This window comes from Mesocricetus auratus, unplaced genomic scaffold (assembly GCF_017639785.1).
Source record: "Mesocricetus auratus isolate SY011 unplaced genomic scaffold, BCM_Maur_2.0 Super-Scaffold_4256, whole genome shotgun sequence".
NCBI classification, from domain to species: Eukaryota; Metazoa; Chordata; class Mammalia; order Rodentia; family Cricetidae; genus Mesocricetus; species Mesocricetus auratus.
The window spans coordinates 31,215,299-31,235,459 of NW_024429182.1; the positions used below are offsets into that span (position 1 = coordinate 31,215,299).

At 38.5% G+C, this 20,161-nt stretch overlaps 2 protein-coding genes across 3 annotated transcripts in view; one reads left to right on the plus strand and one right to left on the minus strand.

The window, feature by feature from the left end:
- The first annotated feature begins 1,511 nt into the window (after positions 1-1,511).
- The window catches only part of Insl6 (insulin like 6), a 33,945-nt gene continuing 15,295 nt past the window's right edge, over positions 1,512-20,161 (plus strand). Inside the window, exons 1-3 of one of the 2 annotated variants that reach the window (XM_005063712.3) lie at positions 1,512-1,837; positions 4,761-5,052; positions 18,089-18,158. In XM_005063712.3, the coding sequence (XP_005063769.2) occupies positions 1,573-1,837; positions 4,761-5,052; positions 18,089-18,143 (612 nt within the window). In that variant the 5' untranslated portion in view covers positions 1,512-1,572 and the 3' untranslated portion in view covers positions 18,144-18,158. Of the gene's footprint in view, positions 1,838-4,760; positions 5,053-18,088; positions 18,159-20,161 lie in introns of those variants that run through there. The other variant, XM_040745847.1, reaches the window with a different exon arrangement.
- Positions 16,472-20,161, minus strand: part of Jak2 (Janus kinase 2) — a 68,354-nt gene continuing 64,664 nt past the window's right edge. The window contains exons 22-24 of the mRNA XM_005063713.4: positions 19,775-19,892; positions 18,457-18,570; positions 16,472-17,791 (exon numbers count right to left, since the gene is read on the minus strand). Of these exons, the coding sequence (XP_005063770.1) occupies positions 17,684-17,791; positions 18,457-18,570; positions 19,775-19,892 (340 nt within the window). The 3' untranslated portion in view covers positions 16,472-17,683. The remainder of the gene's footprint in view (positions 17,792-18,456; positions 18,571-19,774; positions 19,893-20,161) is intronic.

Below are 20,161 nucleotides of genomic sequence, written 5' to 3' on the forward strand. Positions count from 1 at the left end.
AAATACAAGCTATAGCTGCTTTGGTGAAATACAAATTATAACTGCTTTGAGAGTCCATCTCACTCTATCAATACACAAAGCACATGACAGAAAATTCTGGCAAAGATGTGAGAAAAAAGGAGAACTTTTTCACTGCTGGTGAGAATACAAATGCATAGTGCCCGTATGGAGGTTCCTTAGAAAACTGAAGATAGAACCATATAGACTCACCCAGCCCCACAGTGCTTGAGAATATATCATAGGGACTCTGAGTCAACATATAACAGAGATGCTCACTTGTACATTGCTGTACTACCCATAATAGATGGGAATGGGCAGCCTAGATGTCCTTCAGCTACTACAACATGCTGGTACAGGGCTCAGTGGTTAAGAGCACTTGCTGCTCTTTTAGGAGACCTGAGTTTGGTTCCCATTACTCGTGTCAGGCAGCTCCTAGCACTTGTTCCTCCAGCTCTAGGTGACCTGAGCTCTTTTGACCTCAGTGGGTACCCACACTCGAACACACATACCCCCACACTTAAATATAAAAACTACATTTTGAAAAGACAATATGGTAAATATACACAATGGCATTTTTATACGTTCATTAAGAAAAGATGAAACGATTATCTTTGTAAGAAAATGGATACAATTGTAAATCATGTTAAAGTATGTTTGGCTCAGAAAGATAAATTTTATTTTATTTTATTTTTAAGATAAATATTTTATGATAATGTTCTAGAATAAAGTTAATGGTACAAAATAAATTAATCTGAAATTGATTTATAATATTAGGATGTATTCACTCAAAATTAGTCATTTAAATAATAGAGTTTTCAGTTAAATAAATCCATTCAGTTGTTATACTGTGTAGCAGTTAAGTGAAATACCCTAGCAATTTAAAACGCTTGCCACCAAGCCTGACAAAGTGACCGATCCCTGGGACCCATGCGGTGCATGGAGAGAGCTGGTTCCAGCCTCCACAGGCACACTGTGGCACAAGCACACATATACATACTGCATATGGGTTACTGGGAAAGGAACCCAGTTCCTGGGCAAGAGCAGCAAAGGCTCCTAACTGAGGAGCCTTCTCTCCAGCTCCAGGAATAACTTTTTAAAGTTGAAAAATATAACCCATGAAGGAGATGAGAGGATGTTTCTTCAAAGGGAAGAGATGCCTCATGTAACCACTAGGCAAAAAGGAGTTCACGTTCCCGGCGTAGTTTGCAGCATCTTCCATTAGTGTAGTGGTTACTCAGGGTCCTCCTATGTTCTCATATTTTAATGGCAGTCTCTTGGCGAGGACAAGGAAAATGAATAAAAGCCAGGGAACCGAGACATTTCTTTCACGTCTGAGCGAAAAGGAGCCTATTTTCTTCAACGTCCCGCAAGCCGGAAGTCAAAGCAAGCCTGGAACACCCCACACGGAGCCTCAGTGTTCTGGAGAAGATTGCGGGATCCCGAGGACTGAGTGAGAGGGGCGTGGCGAGGGGCGTGGCGGGGAGGGGGCGTGGCGGGGAGGGGCGTGGCGGGGAGGGGCGTGGCGGGGCGACGGCCGTTGCAGCGCGCCCGGCCCTGCCTCAGAGCCCAGGGATGAAGCAACTGTGCTGTTCATGTCTGCTGTGGCTTGGACTCCTACAGGCTGCTTTCTCCCAGGAGCAAGAGGAAAGCAAACCCAGGAGGCTGTGCGGCAGGCACCTGCTGTTAGAAATTGTAAAGCTGTGCGGCCAGGCTGATTGGAGCCAGTTCATGATAAACGAACCTTTGGCACAGCTCTCTCATCAGTCCTCACAGGAGGTCAAAACCTTCAGCCCTGAGCAAATCCCTTCTTCGGCCTGGGGAAGATTCACAAACCCAGGTAAAACTCTGAAGGGAGGGAATGTGTTTGCTCTCACTGTGCATTTCTTAGACTCGACGTTGCTCCACCAGTGAGTTTCTGCAGGAAAAAGAAATTTGTGCCTAGAATACATGTAACTACAGTTTTAAAACATACAAACCAATGGGAAGTTTACTTTAGATATAGAATGATGTGGTCAGAGTCGGCCTTATTAAAAAGATAACATTTGACACAAGACGTTGCTGTGGTTTGGATATATCCCCCAAATTCCGTGTGTTAGAAGGTTAGTCCCCCGTGCAGCAGTGTTAGGAGGTAGGGTCTACTAAAAGGGAACTAAACGTCCTTGAGATGAATTCAGGCCATCATCATAGATGGAGGTTATCCTGAGTGAATGTGCTGCAAAAGCAACTTCATCCTCCTCCACCTCCGCTATGGAATGATGCTACAGGAAGGGCCTTGGACACCGTCACACCTACAAATCGTGAATTAGATCAACTTTTGTTCATTGGAAATTAGCCGCTGCCGGGCAGCGTATCATGACGGTGGATAGAGGTGGTGAGGGAATAGTCCCACAGAGGTGGCTGGGGTGGCGGTGTCTGCTTAGAGGAAGCAGCAGGGGAAAGACACCTCTATCTGAGTTATACCTGGAGCAACAAGGGGATCAGGGTGGCCTGGCCAGGAAGTGAAAGAATCAGCTCAGGTCAGTAAGGTTCATTCAGACCGGTTTACAGAGTAAGCACGCAGTAAAAACCAATAAAGGACCCAGGGAAGGACTGAGGAGACGAATCCTGGCGTGGATAGTTCATCTATCTATGCAAATAGGCAGGAAGGGAGACTATATGGGAATGGATGCTAAGAAATGAGCTCAAAATGGTGAAATTCCCTGGTGATTGCCGCGGCCGCTGGCTGAACTTGAATTAACACGATGAACTGCATTTCGTGACCTGGACCCACACGTACTGTTCTGGGATAAGCTTTCTCCTATGTTTGTAAAATGTATTTGAGATTTACTTAACTGATTTAATAGGTTTTTTTCTTAAACTACGTTTGTAAGTGAAATCACTTACTAGAACTTAAAAAAAATCTCAGTGTTTTTACCTGGTTTAAAAATAGAGATTATAAGTGAGCTTCATAAAGTGGCATGGAACTGTTTGTAAACTGCTGTTCTTTAAAAGTAGGTGGAATCCGCCTCTAAAACCATCTATGTTTTTAGAAGTTTTATGTCTTAAATCTTCTAGAGGATGATTAGTTATACCTTTGATTTCTTTATCATTGAAGTAGTTGGGTTTTGTATATTTGTGTGTTAAGGTTTTCATAGGAGTTCATTTCATCTTGATTCCAAACGTTTAAGAATTAACAATAATTGATTTAGAAACTTGGTTCTATCTATACTATTCTTTTCGTACTGTAATTTGTTCACTTTTGCCTTGGTTTTCCTGTTTAGTTTAGTTATAATTCTGTTTTGTTAATCATAACAGTAACAGAAAGAGGTAGCAAGTAGTCCTCTGGCTTCAGGGACTGAGCATCCCTGGCAGACCTCATGGAAGAAAGAAAGAAATGAAAGACCCAGTAATGAATTTAGAAGACCCAGCTCCATAATCCTCTATCTCCCTCTCTCCCCCTTTCTTTTCTTACTTGTATCTATTTTCCTTTATTCCGCAACACCCTCATAAAATCTTTCCAGTCTTGAATCTCACTAACTCTTCTCTTTCCTGTTACTTACTTCTAACACAGGGATCTGACTGAGTCAACTATTTTTCCCATCAGCCCTGAATCATCATCCACCACAATAGGGTTTCTCTCTGTGAGCTTGCAATGGAGTTGTGCAGTGCACAGCATGGATCTGAGGTTAAGGCCTCGGAAAGAAAATGTCCTCCTAGGAAGTCCTGAATATGGCCACAGTGGACATCCAGGAGTTATTTTAGTTTCTGTCACCCAATCTATTGATTGACTTCAGAACAATATAACAATGAATCTGTCCCTTTAGCACATCTCCACCTCTCTCTTTGCATTTTGTTAAAGAACAAAGTGCTTCTATTAACTACACTCAAAGACAGCCTGATTGGAAATGAACAAAGGCAACACATGAACAAATAAGGATGAGCATGGGATTTAATGGGTATTCCTCCCAAGACGACATACAATAAGCCCATGAGAAGACGTTTGGAATTACCATAGGATCTAGTAATTCCACTCCTAGGTTTATACCCAAAAGGACTGGAAACATGAACACATACAAACATTGGTGTGAATATCCATGGAAGTGTTATTCATAATAGCTAAAAAATGAAAACAACCAAAATATCCAAGACATGATAGATGGATGAGTGAAATGTAATGTAGGAAAACCACACAATGGGAAGTTATTAAGCCATGAAAGGAATAAAGAGGGAACACGTATGACATTCTGAATAAACATGGAGAATATTATGCTAATTGAAAAACAGACAAAAATAACCACACACCAGAAGCTACCCCTTATGTGAACTTTACAGAATAGGGAAATTCATAGAAAAGAAAACAGAGGGAGAGGGCATGGGAGGGAACGTTAATGGTGACTGCTGGCTTTTATGTGTCGTTTTGTTTGTTATTGTTTTTGAGAGGTGAGAGAATTGTTTGGAATTAGATAGTAGTGATGGAGGCACAAGCTTGTAGATAAACTGGAAACCACTGATTTCGCTGGTGTAAAATACTGAATGTTATAGCGTGTGAGTAGTATTGTAATAAAATTATTATTACAAAGTATTCTAAGGTTGCTAAGCCTTCTCATAGGAAAACACTGCACCTATTTTAGTTAAAACTATGTTGCCTCTGAATAACTGTACTTCCCAACCTTTATTTGAAATGATTTTTAATAATCAGCTGATTTTAGTATTCCAATGTTAAATTCACATCTAGTAGAAGATTTGGATGAATAGGATTTCTTTTCATTCTCCCTCAACAGTTCTTGCACCTGTCTCTCAGGAGAAAGCAATAAACACTTGGGAAGACCAGCCACCGCCCATCTATCAGTTTGAGAAGGCCAACTTGTTTCCTGAGGACACAAAAGAGTTTTCATCCCACAATGCCAATCCCTATTTTGACGGTGTAAAGCTTCAGAAGAAACGCACAAACAAAATCAACACCTTCAGCAGCTTATTCTGGGGGAACCATCCCCAAAGGGAGCGCAGAGGTTTCTCAGATAAATGCTGCCTTAAAGGATGTACACAGGAAGAGCTTGCTGTTGCGTGTCTCCCGTATGTTGATTTTTAAAACTTAACGATAAGACAAACGTCACTGGTGACTGAGATGTACAAGCCATCGTAGAAACTATGCTAGCTTAATAAATACTTACTATGTCTAATTTACTACTTATTTCTTCTTGAGGTGATACTTGTAGATTATGCTAGGTTGTGAACTACATTGGAGAATATTCATGAGCAGTGAATGCACAGAGCCTTATGGTGGTGGCAGGCATCTTGGTATTCATCATATATAGTTTAAAGACGATGTTACTATAAGTGCCACAATCTATGTAGACATTTGGAAATTACCAATTTGGGGTTGGTCATTATGGCTGAAAATTCTTAAACTGCATTTAAATGGAATATGGAACGTTATATTTCTTTCTATATAACACACATATCCGTGTCCATAACTGCTATGATCATTTCCATAAGCTAACCAGTTTGTCTCAGCTACTTGAAGCAGCTAACATTACCTCTCGGAGAAGCTATTGTATGGTAATAGCAGTGGCTACACTTTTAGGTTGTATGGTAATAGCAGTGGCTACACTTTTAGGACCTGGGGTTCTATTCATGCTCCTTTTCTTGATGAGCCGTCTTGCCAGCCCTGTGTGAAATAATTTTAATGATACAAAGTTGACCAAAACTTAATTTGAAGTTTCCAGAATAGAGTTTTTTCCTACTATTTGATGGGTAAGTGTAGCACAAATAATAAAAACCCAGAGAAGGATATTGGGGTCCAGGTCAAAGATTAGAAAAACAAAGTAGCCAAGCCACTAGAGAGTTCTCACCTCTACCAAGGCTAAGACCAAAGTGGGGCGATCCTGTCCTTAGAGTAACTGCAATGCTCTCCACGGAAACCTCAGACTGCCCTGAGACTGCATTGAGCTCCTGCCTTATATTCTTCTCTCAAACATGTCTGGTTTGTGCCAGCGCCATGCTGTTTTCATCAACGCTGCTCTGTAGTAGGACTTGACATTAGGCACTGTGCTATCCAACAGTGTTCTTTTAACTTTGTGTTCCCATGTGAATGCCAGTTTTCATCCTAATTCTGTGAAGAATGTTTTTGAGATGTTGGTGGTGATTGCATTGAAGTAGCAATTACTTTTGATGCTATTGCCACCTTCACAATATTAATTCTGCCAAGCCAGAAACACAGAAGATATTTCCATCTAGTGTCTTCTTCAATTCCCATTTTTAGTACCTTAAAGATTTTATTGCAGAGATCTTTAACCCCTCTCATTAGATTTAGTCATGGAAATCTTTATTTTTGTGAAGCTATTATGAATGGATATTTTTCATTTCTTTCTGGGCCAGCTTATTATTGGTGTACAGAAAAGCCACTGATGTATATATTATGGTTTTGAATCATGCAACTTTCCCTGGGGGCATTTACCAGATCCTAGACTTACTTTTGGAGACAATAAATTCTTTTAAGTATAGTATAATGGCATAAGCAAATAGACACTATTTAATTTTATTCTTTTACTATTTATATCCTTTTTATTTCTTTCTCTGGTCTTATTTGTTCTAGCTAAGACTTCAAGTACTACAATGAATACCAGTCAGGAGAGATTTGTCTCATTCCAGATTTTAAAGGAAATGCTTTTTTGTTCTCTAATTTTATATAATATTGGGTATATATTGTATAGAACCTTGATTGTGTTGAGATATATTCATTCGATTTCTAATTTATTTTAGACTTCTACCAAGAAGGCATGTTAAACTTTGTCAAGACCCTTTCTTCATCTATTGAGAAGATCAGCAATTTCTGTTCTTAAGTCTATTTATATTTTACATTTACTGATTTGCATATGATCAACAAACCCTTGTCCCTCAGATTAAAACATCTTGGACATGATTTGGGATCTCCTTACTGTAGTCCTGAAATAAATTTGCCAGTATTTTTTTGTTGAGAAGCTTAGCTTGTATGTGTGTTCATCAGGGAGATTGGCCTATAGTTCTTTTTGTGTTGTTTTATGTACTTTTGGCACCTTTTGCTGTTTCATGGGAAAGTCCTAGCTCTGAAGAATGAGTTTGGTAGTGCTTTTTACTTTCTATTTTGTGGAATAGTTTGCTTGGAAAGTATTTGTATCAGGTCTCCGTTAAAAGCTTGTTAAAATAAGCACTGAATGTTCAGTTTGGGAATTTCCTTTGGATTGACACTTAATTACTGCTTTGATCCCATAACAAGCAATGCAAATTAGGGTAGCTCATATATATTTGGGAATTTATTGATTTTTTTAGGTTTTCCAGTGTGTTAGAAAGTAAGTTTTCCTTAGTGATCTTCCTTTTATCCCTTTTTAAAAAATTTAAGTTAGAAACAATCTTGTTTCACATGTCAATCCCAGCTCCCTCTTCCTCCCCTCCTCCCCCGCCCTCCCCACCAGGCCCCCCAGTCCCCCACCCAATCTCACTCCGATTCCCAGGGAGGGTGAGGCCCTCCATAGTGGATCTCCAGAGTCCGTCATGTCATCCAGGGTAGGGGCCAGGCCCTCCTTCAGGAGTCCAGGCTGAGAGAGCATCCCTCATTGTGGGATGGGCACTCAAAGTCTATATGTGTGCCAGGGATAAATACTACCCAAGGCCCCATAGATTACCTAGGCCTCCTCACTGACACCCACATTCAGGGGGTCTGGGTCAGTCCCATGCTTTCCACATATTCATCAATCTGGGGTCCAAGAGCTCCCCTTTGTTCAGGTCAACTGTTTCTGTGGGTTAAGCCAGCCCAGTCTTAGCTCCTTTGCCTATCAGTTCTCCCTTTCTGACACTGGATTCCAAGAGTTCAGTTCAGTGTCTGTCTGTGGGTATCTGCCTCTGCTTTCATCAGTTGCTGGATGAAGGTTCTGTTTCCCAAACTCTCTGGCAGTGGTATTGTATGCTGGCACTCCCCTGACTCATGTCTAAAATTCATAAATGAGTGAGTACATACCATGTTTCTCTTTTTGTGATCTTTATTTCCTTATAGTCCAATGCTGTAACTTCGTCTTCATCTCCAATTTCATTTTGTCTTTTTTATAATAATTGTTTTTATTTAACTTTTTACATATGTTACTCTCAGTTCCCTCTCCCTCCCCTCCTCCCCCACCCCCTAACCTTCCCAACACCCTACCCCACTCCACCCCCTCTGCTTCTGAAGGAGGGTAAGGCTTTCCATGAGGGACTATCAGAGTCTGTCACATCATTCCAGGCAGGGCCTAGGTCTTCCCCACGTGTCCAGGTTGAGAGAGCATCCCTCCATGTGGAGTGGGCTCCCAGATTCTATTTGTATACTAGGAATAAATACTGATCTACTCTCCAAGGTCCCATAGATTGCCAAGGCCTCTTCTCTGACACCCAGGTTCAGTGGGAGGGATGTCTGGATCAGTCCCATGCTGGCCTCTCAGTCATCAGTCTGGGGTCCATGCATTCCCCCTTGTTTTGGTCAGCTGCCTCTGTGGGTTTCGCCAGCCTGGTCTTGATTCCTTTGCTCATCACTCCTCTTTGCAACAGGGCTCCAGGAGTTCAGTCCGAGTTTTAGCTGTATGTGTCTACCTCTGCTTCTGTCAGCCATGGGATGTGGGTTCTATGATGGCATATAAGGTCAATCTCACTATCATGGGAGGGCATTTAAGGTAGCCTTAATGCCAGGTGGTGTCATTCTTGTAGATCTATGAAGATCTCTCCTCCAAATTATAATGGCTCCCTCTATTATGGTATCTCTCATCCTTCTCTCCTCTATTCTTACCTTGACTCAACCTTCCTGCTCCCCCGTGTCCTCCTTTCCCCTCCTCTTTCCCCCCTCTCTTTCTCCCATCTCCTTCTCCCCTCTCCTCCCCTGCTCCCAATCCAATTAGGAGATCTTGTCTCACAACCCTTCTCCAGGTTACCATGCAAATCTCTCTTAGGGTCCTCCCTGCTTCCCATACTCTCTGGTGGTGGGATTGTAGGCTGGTAATTCCCTACTCCATGTCTAAAATCCATATATGAGTGAGTATATACCACATTTGTCGTTTTGTGACTGGGTTACTTCACTCAGGATGGTTTCTTCTAGTGCCATCCATTTGCCTGCAAATTTCAAGATTCCATTTTTTTTCTGCTGAGTAGTACTCCTTGTGTAAATGTACCATATTTTCTCTATCCATTCTTCAGTTGAGAGGTATCTAGGTTGCTTCCAGGCTCTGGCTATTACAAAAATGCTGCTATGAACATAGTTGAGCAGAAGCCCTTATTGTATAAGTGTACATCTTTTGGGTATATGCCTAAGAGTGGAATTGCTGGATCTTGTGGTAGACTGATTCCCATTTTCCTAAGGAATCTCCATACTAATCTCCAAAGTGACTGTACAAGTTGGATGGCTCGGTGGTTAAGAGTACTGGCTGTGCTTGTAGAGGACCTGAGTTCATTCTGTCTTTTGATTTTTTTGAACAGGGGATTGTCAATCTTGTTTCTCTCTTCAAGACATAAATTTGTCTAGGCATTGTTCTGTTAATCTCTGTTTCCATAATTTCTGCTCTGACTTTTATCTCACTGGATGCTGCATTTGGACTTGATTTCTTGTTCTAGAACCTTGAGGTGTGTCACTGGGTTGAGATTTCTCTGACTTCTTTTAAACTTCCTCTTACAACTTCTTGGGTGTACCTGAGACATTTTGGTAGAGTATGCTATGATTTGTTTACTAATTGAAGAATTTAAAAATCTCCTTCACTATTTATATGAAACTCTATTATTTGATATTTATGTATTTGTGTTGTTTCTGTGTTTTCTCTTGCTGTTAATACCTAGTTTTATTCTACCATTGTATGTTAAGACACAAGGAATTATTTTTAATTGCTTTGCATTTGTTAGGGTTGTCTTTACCACCAGTCATGATTGACTTTAGAGAAAGTTCTATTACTATTGAGAACATATAGTCCCTATCTGTTATATGAAATATTCTGTAAATCTCTGTTTAAGTACAGTTGATTTGTGGTATAGTTTAAATCTTTGCCAGATTTCAGTTTAGGAAACCTATCCAAAGGTGAGAATGGCAACCAAAATATTTGATTATGTCTGGACATACCTAATTTTTCATGCATTTTAGTTTTTATTTTATGAAACTAGAAGCCACAAGGTTTGGTTACATAAATACAAATTTTTATATCTTTTTGGTAACTTGTTCCCTTTTTTTAAAAATATATATTGTTCTTCTCTCCTCTAATTAGTTTTTATTCAAAATCTACTTCGTCAGATATGAGAGTTGTTGTATTAACTTGATGAGGCTTCTGTTTGCTTTGTAGATTGTTTTCCATAATCCCAGTTTTTGCTTACCTTTGATAGTGAGATGTCTTTGAGACAACTCATGGTTGGATCTTGTCTTTCAATGTCGTATTTTAGTTGGTAAGTTGAAGCCATTTGCATTTACGGTTATTTTTGGAAGGGTTTGCTATTTCCTATGGTTTTGTTGGCTGTTGTTCTGGCTGGTTGGGTTGTTGACAATTCCATTCCTGTCCTGTTAGTATTAAAATTTTCCAGTTTTGTGTGTTGGAAATTATGAGCTCCTCCCAGCTCTCCTCTGATCGTCTATTCCTCTCATGAAATCTATTTTTTCCTGTGTTCTCATGGAAGAGACTTTGTCTTTATTTTTATATAGTATTCATTTCTTAAGTATTTTCTGTAGTGCTGGCATGGTTGTCATGAGTTGCCTTACTCTATATCTTCAAATGTTTGTATTTCTACATCAATGTTTAAGAAGTAAATTTAATAGGTATAAAAATCTTGGTTGACCATTACTCTCAGGAATCAAAATATGTAATTCTATGCTTTCCTGGTTTTATGGTTGCTAATGAGATCTGCTGTTATTATGATGGTGTACTTTTATAGATTTTACTATTTTTTTCCTCTTGATTGACTGTATGTTGGAGAGAGGTTCTTCTCTGTTCATGCCCACTTGGTATTGATAATGGCATGCACATGCCTTTAATCCCAGGTCTCCAGGCAGGCAGACTGCTGTGCATCTGAGAGCAGCCTGTCTTACATAGTGAGTCAGGCCAGCCAGGCCTAGAGAGATCCTGTCTCAAAAACCAGGAATAACAAAATTCTTCTTGTACTTGGATGGCTTCTTTCACTGTTTTTCGGAAGCTTGGTGTGATTCTGTTGAGTAAACTGCCTGTGCTTTAAAACTGTATCTCAGCTCCTTGAACTATCAGGTTTGGTTTCTTTTTTTTTTTTTTTTTTTTTGGTTCTTAAATGTATCCCAGAATTCTTGAAAAATTTTGCCATGTTTGCAAGTTTTCTTTCATATCTGTGTCTGAATACATTAGTAATCAGCCATGTCTATCTCTACAGCTTCTTTCTCTGCTTGCTCTTGTCTCTTGACTACTCCCACTGTGCTTTCATTTCATTAATTCCTTCATTTACAGAAATCCTATCTGGTTCTTTTTAAGTCTCTATTTCCTCACTTAAATTTTCCTCCATGTTTTTCAATTTCTGCTTCAGAGTATTGCCCATTTTCCCTCTATGGTTAGATTCTGATTTGTTTTCCCTATTTCTTTCATTCGTCTGTATATGGCCACTGATCTAAGAAAAAAGTAGGACTCTGAAATCTTTTTCTGGCATCAAAACTGTTCTGTGAGCTATGATTTCCATTGTCAAAAGAGCTTAAGAAGTGTTGAGTCTTCATGTGTGTGTACTTTTTGTTGTTTCTGTGTTTTACACATTGTTAGGATATATGTTTCTTCTAGTTTTTATTTTTCTCCTTTTCTACTATTTTTGTTGTTTTATTTTATTGAGCTCTCCTGTGGTCTGTCTTCAGTTATAATAATACTTCCAATTGCTCTTCAGCAACAATGGTGACTGTAGTAATACATGCAGTGGATAACGGTAGTCCTGTTCTTTTCAGTAGAAGACACTTGTGCCTTTTACTTGTTTCCTTGGTAAGTTGTGGGGTACTGCTAGGGAAAACAATATAGCTATGTCTATATTACAAATATATTGAAATGTATTGAAGTATATTAAACATGTATGCATATACTTTGTAAGATATATTTAAGGGTATCAATATTTAATTGATAAAATGAAGAAATGAGAAAAGGAAGAAAGAAGGGGTAAAATGTGAACTAGATTCAATACAAGTGGTGAAGAAAACTATTGCAACCATAGTATTCCCCAGCTAGTTACAAGTTAAAATATAAAATCTGGGCTGAGGAGATGGTTGAGTTATTCCAGCAACCAGAACCCACCTAATGTTGCATGGATTTGGCAGTCTACTTGTTAATTCTAGGCTCAGATGGTGGGGACAAGGAGTATGTTACTTCTTTGTAAGCTGTTAGCAAATGTGATCCCACAGATACTCCTCCCTCTAACATTACAGGTTTTTGCCAGTACTCTTGGTAACACTCCAGAACTTGACAGTAAGACCCTATTGCTGAAGACTCCACATGCTGGACTGACAGAACATTGAGAAATCAAGCAGGCACTCACCTGGAAGCTTTATCCCTACTGACTAAGTTTCATAAATCTGGAAAGTGATATCCATGCTAGCAGAAGGAAAAAAAATCACCAGTCTCACCATGCTGTGAATCCTACAAACTATAAAAACATCTGGCCTGACAAGATAAGCCCACTGGTACTTTAGGTAGCACAAAGGCTATGGGAGCAACCACTTTCTGATTGGAACTAAGGTCCACTCCATGAGATAGAATTCATTAATGGCACATTAAGGGTGCCAAGAATATGCAGTTAGATAGGTCTTAGGCCCTAGTGGGGAACCTACTACTGTTATTCTGCTAAAGGGACATAGTATTAAAATTACTTCTAATAATTTATTGCTACATGCACAGAACAGTACATTTCTTGGACCTCCAGAAAAGTTTCTCCTTACTACAGACGACAGTAACATAGAAACCATCAACTGCTCAATATGCACAGAATAAGAGAATGTTTAATGCTCAACCCTAAATGGGGCGTATGTACCACTCCCTCACCCTCAAGGCTCAGGGAACTATGCAGTAGAGAGATTTTAAGAACCAGGGATGGAAGGTGATTTTAAGAGAAGTGTTCTCCCAAACACAATAGGACAGTGGCACATATAAACTCAAAGCAATTTTTACAACTTGCACAAGCTCAGGCCTGACAAAATCCTAGCAGAGGTGTGGATGATATTTTCACTACTAGATGAGGAGCCATGGCGTTTGATAACTACTGAGAGAGGAAGAGTCTACTTTCTTTAGTGATGTGGCCGCTGGTAGGCCAAGCACACTCCATGGCAGGCCCTATTCCCAAATGTATTTGGTTAACACAAACTGGACTTGATGGAGGAGAGGAGGAGGGTAAAGGGAGGCTTGGGGTGAATATAATCAAAATTCTCAATTCATAAAATTTTTAAGATCACAACATAGGGTCTGGAGAGATTGCTCAGTGGTTAAGACCATTTGCTGCCCTTACAGATAATCCAGGTTCAGTTCCTGGTTCCCACATGTCACCACACAACTGTCTATAACCCCAGTTATAGGGGTCATGACACCCTCTTCCTGCCCCTGGGGGCACCAAGGACACATGGTGCATAGAAGTAGGCACATACTCATACACATAAAAATAATCATGAAAAACAATAGGTGGAGAAAAAGCTCTTGACAAAATTAAACATCTTTTCATGATAAAAGTTCCAAAAAAACCAGAAACAGAGCTATCATGCCTTACTATGAAAGGCAATATATTTATAGTTTATACAGGGAGAAACTGCCAGCACTTCCTCTAAAATCAGAAATAAGACAAGGGCATCAGTTCCCACTCTTATTCTATAGTACAGCTTATAATACTCAAGCACTTACCCAGTGGAATAAAGAGATAGAAATAATACAGTAGCAACATGGATAGAAATAAAAATACCCTGTGTGCATAGAGTATATGATCAGTACTCTAAAGATTTCACCAAGAACCTTATCTCTAATAAACAATTCAGCAAGACATAAAATTAACACATAAAAGTCAGCAGTTCCTCATACACAAGTAAATTTTGCTTAAAAAATCAGCCACCAATCTCCTTATAATACCCTCAAAAACTAAACTAAACTAACATGATCAGAGATGTTAAAGTCCTCTACAATTAAAACTATAAGCATTGTAGAAATTAAGAAATTAGTAGAGATCATGTTCATGGAGCTTAAGAATTATTGTGAAAACTGACAAATACCAAAAGTGATCTACAGAGTCAATGCAATTTCTTTGTTCACAAATATTGGAGATGTTACAATACCTAATTCCAAATTATACCAGAGACAGTAACAGCACTCTGATCTTTAAGAAAGTTACCAAACACATACTCTGGGGGAAAGACTCTTCAACTCGGGTGCTGATGAAACTAGATACCTAGGAGTAAAACTATGAAAACAAATCCCTTTTTCTAAATTGCACAAGTCAATTCAAAATAATTCAGAGACATTCTACAGAATAGGAGAAAATCTTTGTCAGCTATTTGCTGGGATTAATATAAAAAAAAACTAAAAAAAGAATAAAGACCAGTAAACAAATTATCCAGTCAATAATTATCCAGGTACATTAACCAAATAGACAGTTTTCACAACATAAAGTACAAATGGCCAATGTACACACTGGAAAAAATTCAACACGTTAAGTCATAAGGGCAATCAAATTCAAAATCATAGTGCTCCATCACTGAGATATATCACTGCCCAATAAAAAGTTAAATTAAATAAAAACACCATTCATTTAACTATTTGGTAAAAAGCATCATCTATATGTACAACTATGGTTGTTTGGGTGACTAAAAAAAGGAAAATAAATTATAATACTATTGTAGCAATCTTCCAATTTTGTGGGAACACACTAATAGTCCAAGGAAGTAATTAATATTCCAACACGTGGACCATATGGGGACCCCAGGGTGGATGGCTCCCCAGATATAGAATATAGATATTTCCTCATCTCTATTACTTAATAAAGTTTAGATGGTATTTTATTTGTGCTTTAACAAATAAAGCTTGCCTGAAGATCAGAGTGTGGAGCTAGTAGCCACTAGATAGCCATAGAGGCCATGCGGTGGTGGCACACACCTTTGATCCCAGCACTGGGGAGGCAGAGGCAGGTGGCTTCGAGTTCAAGGCTACCCTGGATTACATGAGATTGATCCAGTCTAAAGGAGAAACAGAGTCAGGCATTGAGAGGAATATGAGGCGGGAAGAGACAGGAGCTCATGGCATTCAGTCTGAGGATTTGAAGGGACAGGATTGCCCTTTTGGTCTGAGGATTCAGTAGAGATAGAGGTCTCCCTTGTGGCTGGCTCCCTTACTTCTCTGATCTTTCAGCATTTACCCTAATATCTAACTCTGGGTTTTTATTATTAAGATCTATTAGAACTCGTATTAGACTTAAATATCAGAAGATACAGCTGTACAAATTTTCACTTAACTTTAAGGTTGAAAACATGCACTATAAGAAGGATACTCCTCCAGAGTAAATTTTGTGCTACTAGCAGCATATATAAATAGCATATAAACATAACTATTTTCTAAAGCAAGTACCCATGACAATACAGAATTATTTACTTAATGATTACAGAACAGCACCATCAAATATTTATATAACTATAGAAATCTGAGGAAACTTTTTCTTAATTTCTAAGAAATAGTAACTTAAATAGACATTTTACTGTAACTGATATTTGTTCCTCACGAGGAACCAGTAGCTAAGTATAGGAGTAATTTCTTTATATGTATTGTTCAAATGAAAATTTAAAAAATTATGAACTCTCAATGAAAATGAAGTCTCTTAACAACTTAGAATTTTACAGCTAAGACTGTCATCACATTCTATAATATTAAGAATATGTATGTGGGATTCTTTAAAAGCCAAAATTCAAATATTTTAAAAAGCTTAACGTAGCCGGGCATTGGTGGCACATGCCTTTAATCCCAGCACTTGGGAGGCAGAGGCAGATGGATCTCTGAGTTTGAGGCCAGCCTCGTCTACAGAGCATGTTCTAGGACAGCCTCCAAAACAATACAGAGAAACCCTGTCTTGAAAAAAAAAAGCTTAACATAATGAGGTTATTTCACTATTTTTTAAAAATAAGCAAAATATAGACTTTTATGAAAAATCTGTGGTTTTACTATAAAAATAATAAATCAGTCACATTATATAATACACTGCTTTCATCTGAAATGCTGCAGATCTGATATCAACTGTATTACATATATAAGTTCTTGAGACAACCTTAGAAATTACATAAAATACATCTAACTTCCATTAAACATTAAAATATTAGAATTTTTAAAAAAGCAAAACCCACTAGTCTCACCACCACAGATGGTTTCTATATCTGGTAACCACTACAATGCCTAAAATAACATGAGTGGCATTTCTTACCATCCTTCTCCAGCAAAGCAAACAGGTTAAAACTAGTATACACCACTGGAAATAGAGAACTTTTAAATAAATTACCAAATATTTAAAATATTGTATAAATAACACACAAAATCTTTATTTTTGACATGACATTGTCTAAAATGGAGCAGCACTAAAGTAGATAACAATTACTCATACTTTGAAAATGTGTATGCTTTCTCTCCTCTTCTAAAGATGTACATTACAAATCTTCGGGAATTCTTGAACAGAATGAGCAACAACCTGCTTCACGGCTTCTCACTTCCTAACCACGTGGGAGGCTCTGATGAAGGGACATTTATCCTACCACTGAACAGCAAGCTTGGAAACCCCTCACACAGTCTTTGGCCATATTCTAACCCATTATGCATTGTAAAGAGTTTGTATATTTTACAAATTATTTATGGCTTATACTTCAATTTAATATATAATGACAGGTCTCAGGGATTGCAATGTCTTGTTGGCAGTTAACAGTTTAAGGGAGAAAAGTATTTTTAATCTCAAAAAATATAAAAGAATACTATTCACTATAGTCATAGAAAAAGTTGGAGACAGTTTTATGTAAAAACACATTTACCATAAACAGACACAAGGAAAACAAATAAGAAAATAGATTGTGCTATGTCTTTGTAAGATTGTTCCATTTCAAAATTCCTTAGGGCTGGGGAGATTTCCTATACAAATAAAACTAGACTTTTGTTCCTTTTGCTTTGAAAAATATTTACAGTAATATGGAACTAGAAGCCCTGACACAGAAGCAGAGAAGAGCAACAAAGAAAAGGTATTTGTTCAATTTTCTGAGCATTTTAATTTGTATCATGAAGTTATTGTAGATCAACTATGGAAAAATTAGAAAACATTAACAAACATCAGCCCTCGTGTAAATCACACAAGATGCCGAAGTATTGTACACTCACATGGTAAAAACTGTACATGTATATTCTGTGTATCTCTAACACTGCAAAATTTACATTATAATTTCAACTCAAAATGCTGTGTTGAAAATGTCTATTTTCTTCTTTTGCCGGAGGAGATGTAATGACTGCACAGTGAGCTCCATGCAGCTCTTCACAAGCATCTTGCAAGACGCTTTAGCAGTGTCTTTTACAGATGGTGCATGAAAAAGAATTCACAAAATTTCCAAAGTTCTGAGCAGACAGCCTCACATTTTCTTCTGGCTAGCACTGTAAGGACGAGTGGATAAGCGTCCACGGCAATGTGACTACAGAGCTTTGTTCTGATTCTGGAAGTCTACTTGGTCTCTGAGTAAAGGCCATCTCATTCACGCAGCCAAACTGTCCCGGATTTGATCCACCCTAAGTGCTAGGTCCCTGAAAGAGGGACGCTGATTGACATTGTTGTTCCAGCATTCTGTCATGATCATATAAATCTATAAAGTGAAAAAGTTAAATTAGAATAAACACAAAGTATCATGCTAATTAGAGGATGATAGGAATCTGCCTAAACCAGTAATAATGCAATGGTTATGCTTTGAAACACATCATCTGTATATGCTTTCAATAAAACAAAAAAATGGATAATTACTGTGTATTTAAAAAAATCAGGGAGATGGCTCAGTGATTAAAAAAAAAAAAGAAAAAAACCAGACATGGAAGCCTGATAACAAACAAGTCAATCCCTGGGACCCACAAAAACCAGGTACAACAGCACTCGTCTTTAATTCCAGCACTCCTACAACAGAACAAGAGGCAGAAACAAGAAAATCACCAGGGAAATATTGAGGACCAAGCAGCCTGGAGTGCACAGTGCGGCATGAGAAACAACACAGACATTCGCTCAGCAGGGAAGAAGGCAAGAGCAACCTGGGAAAGTTTTCCTCTGATCCCAATGGGCACTGTGGTATGTGTGACTACACACACACACACACACACACACACACACACACACACACACACACCATACTTATACACATATCACGCACGCACTCACATACACATCTCTTTCTGACACACACATACAGACACACACACACATACACACCATACATACATACACACACACACACAAATCAATGAATCAATTAAGGATTGTTACCTCATCTGGGCATCCTTCTGGTCTTGGTAATCTTCCATTACTCTTCAGAAGCTCTATCAAATGGAACACAATCATCTGTCCTTGTTTATCATTGCCAATCATTCGCATAAATTCCTGAAATATAAACCCATTTTAAATGACTTGATAAATAAACATATACTAACAACATAAATGCAAACTGAGATAAAATAGATATAACCACTATTATATTAAGTTGGTAAAATTTCATTGAAAATATAATGGTGAATACAGCAAACTATTCATGCCTATCACTGCTGTGAAGATATAACCTGATACAGCTTCTCGTCTGAAGCAATCAAGTGATTTACTAACTCATAATGTCTGACAACTACACTTTTCTTCTAACATGATAGCAAGAAGTAAAACTACACGATGTAAAAAAAAAAACCAAAAAACTGCAGACGATTATCCAGAAATATACAACTGTATGACAGAATGCTATTGGGCACTTAAAACCATATTTGCAGTAAGCAATTACTGATAAAGTGAAATACACACAATGTAATAACAGGATAGCAAACTACACAGGAAACTTAAAAACTCAATTTCAGAAAACAAAGGTATTTCTTTGTAAAGTTTCACTTTTTTATATAAAATAAGTCTGAAAGAAAATGTCACAGTATTAAAATGGTTATCTGAGTAATTTCTTTAAAATGATTTTTCATTTTTTCATACTTCCATATATTAAGAGAAACCTATAATGGACAGACAGCAGAAGTTACTTGCAAAAGTTTGTTAAGTTGTGTGATGCTCCTAGAGTACATGTGCAAACTCACTGTCCTTTAAAGCCATTGAGAGGGGTCCTGGAGGCCTGGTCCCTGGCAGCGCTTGAATGGTAGGCTCTCTAAGAGATCAATGCTGGCCTCTCTGAGTGTTCTACTGCTTGTGAACAAGAAGAGGAATTCTGATCCTCCAGGCTCTCTGTCTTAAGCCTTGACACGTGATCTTTTCTGCTTATTTGCATGTTGTGATGAACCCAAGGGGTTATTGCCTGAAACTGGCCTTTCAATCAACTGCGAGCTAAATAACCCCTTTTCTTTATGAAGTACTCAATGCCATATATTTTGTTACAGTCACAGAGACATGGCCAAGAGAATACACTGAATTTAGTAAGTTTATGGTTATTTTGTTGGGTATTGTTGAATATTGTCTCCAAATAAATAATATAAGGGATTCTAAAATAGGCTCTAGTAATGTAATTCTTCTTTGCAGAATGCCTTCTCGTGCTTAACACAAAAGTTGAGCAATAGAAAGAGCCTGGGGACGGGGTGGTTAAGAAATTAAAAAGCACACTGACCACTGGTGGACTTTTACTCTTCTCAATGTATGTGAAAAGTTCATACAGAACCACGCCAAAGCTCCACACATCTGAGGCCACAGAAAACTTGCTCTCTGTCAGGGATTCTGGAGCATACCTGCAATATATGGAAATATTTAAAAGATGAGTTATTTGATGTAACAACTCATCTTACTGAAGGAGAAAAAAATGACAAACTCTCGCAGGGCATACAGAAAGGCAACTGCACACACTGCAGGCCTGAGGCTGTCCTCAGAAGGGCTCCTTTGCAATGCTGACTCTCGGCTGGCACTGGGAACTTAAATTTCAGGAAGGGGGTGTGGCTTACCATGCTGTTTACACAAGCAATGTGACTTATTTGGGTATGTGCTTATCTTCTTGGAGTTT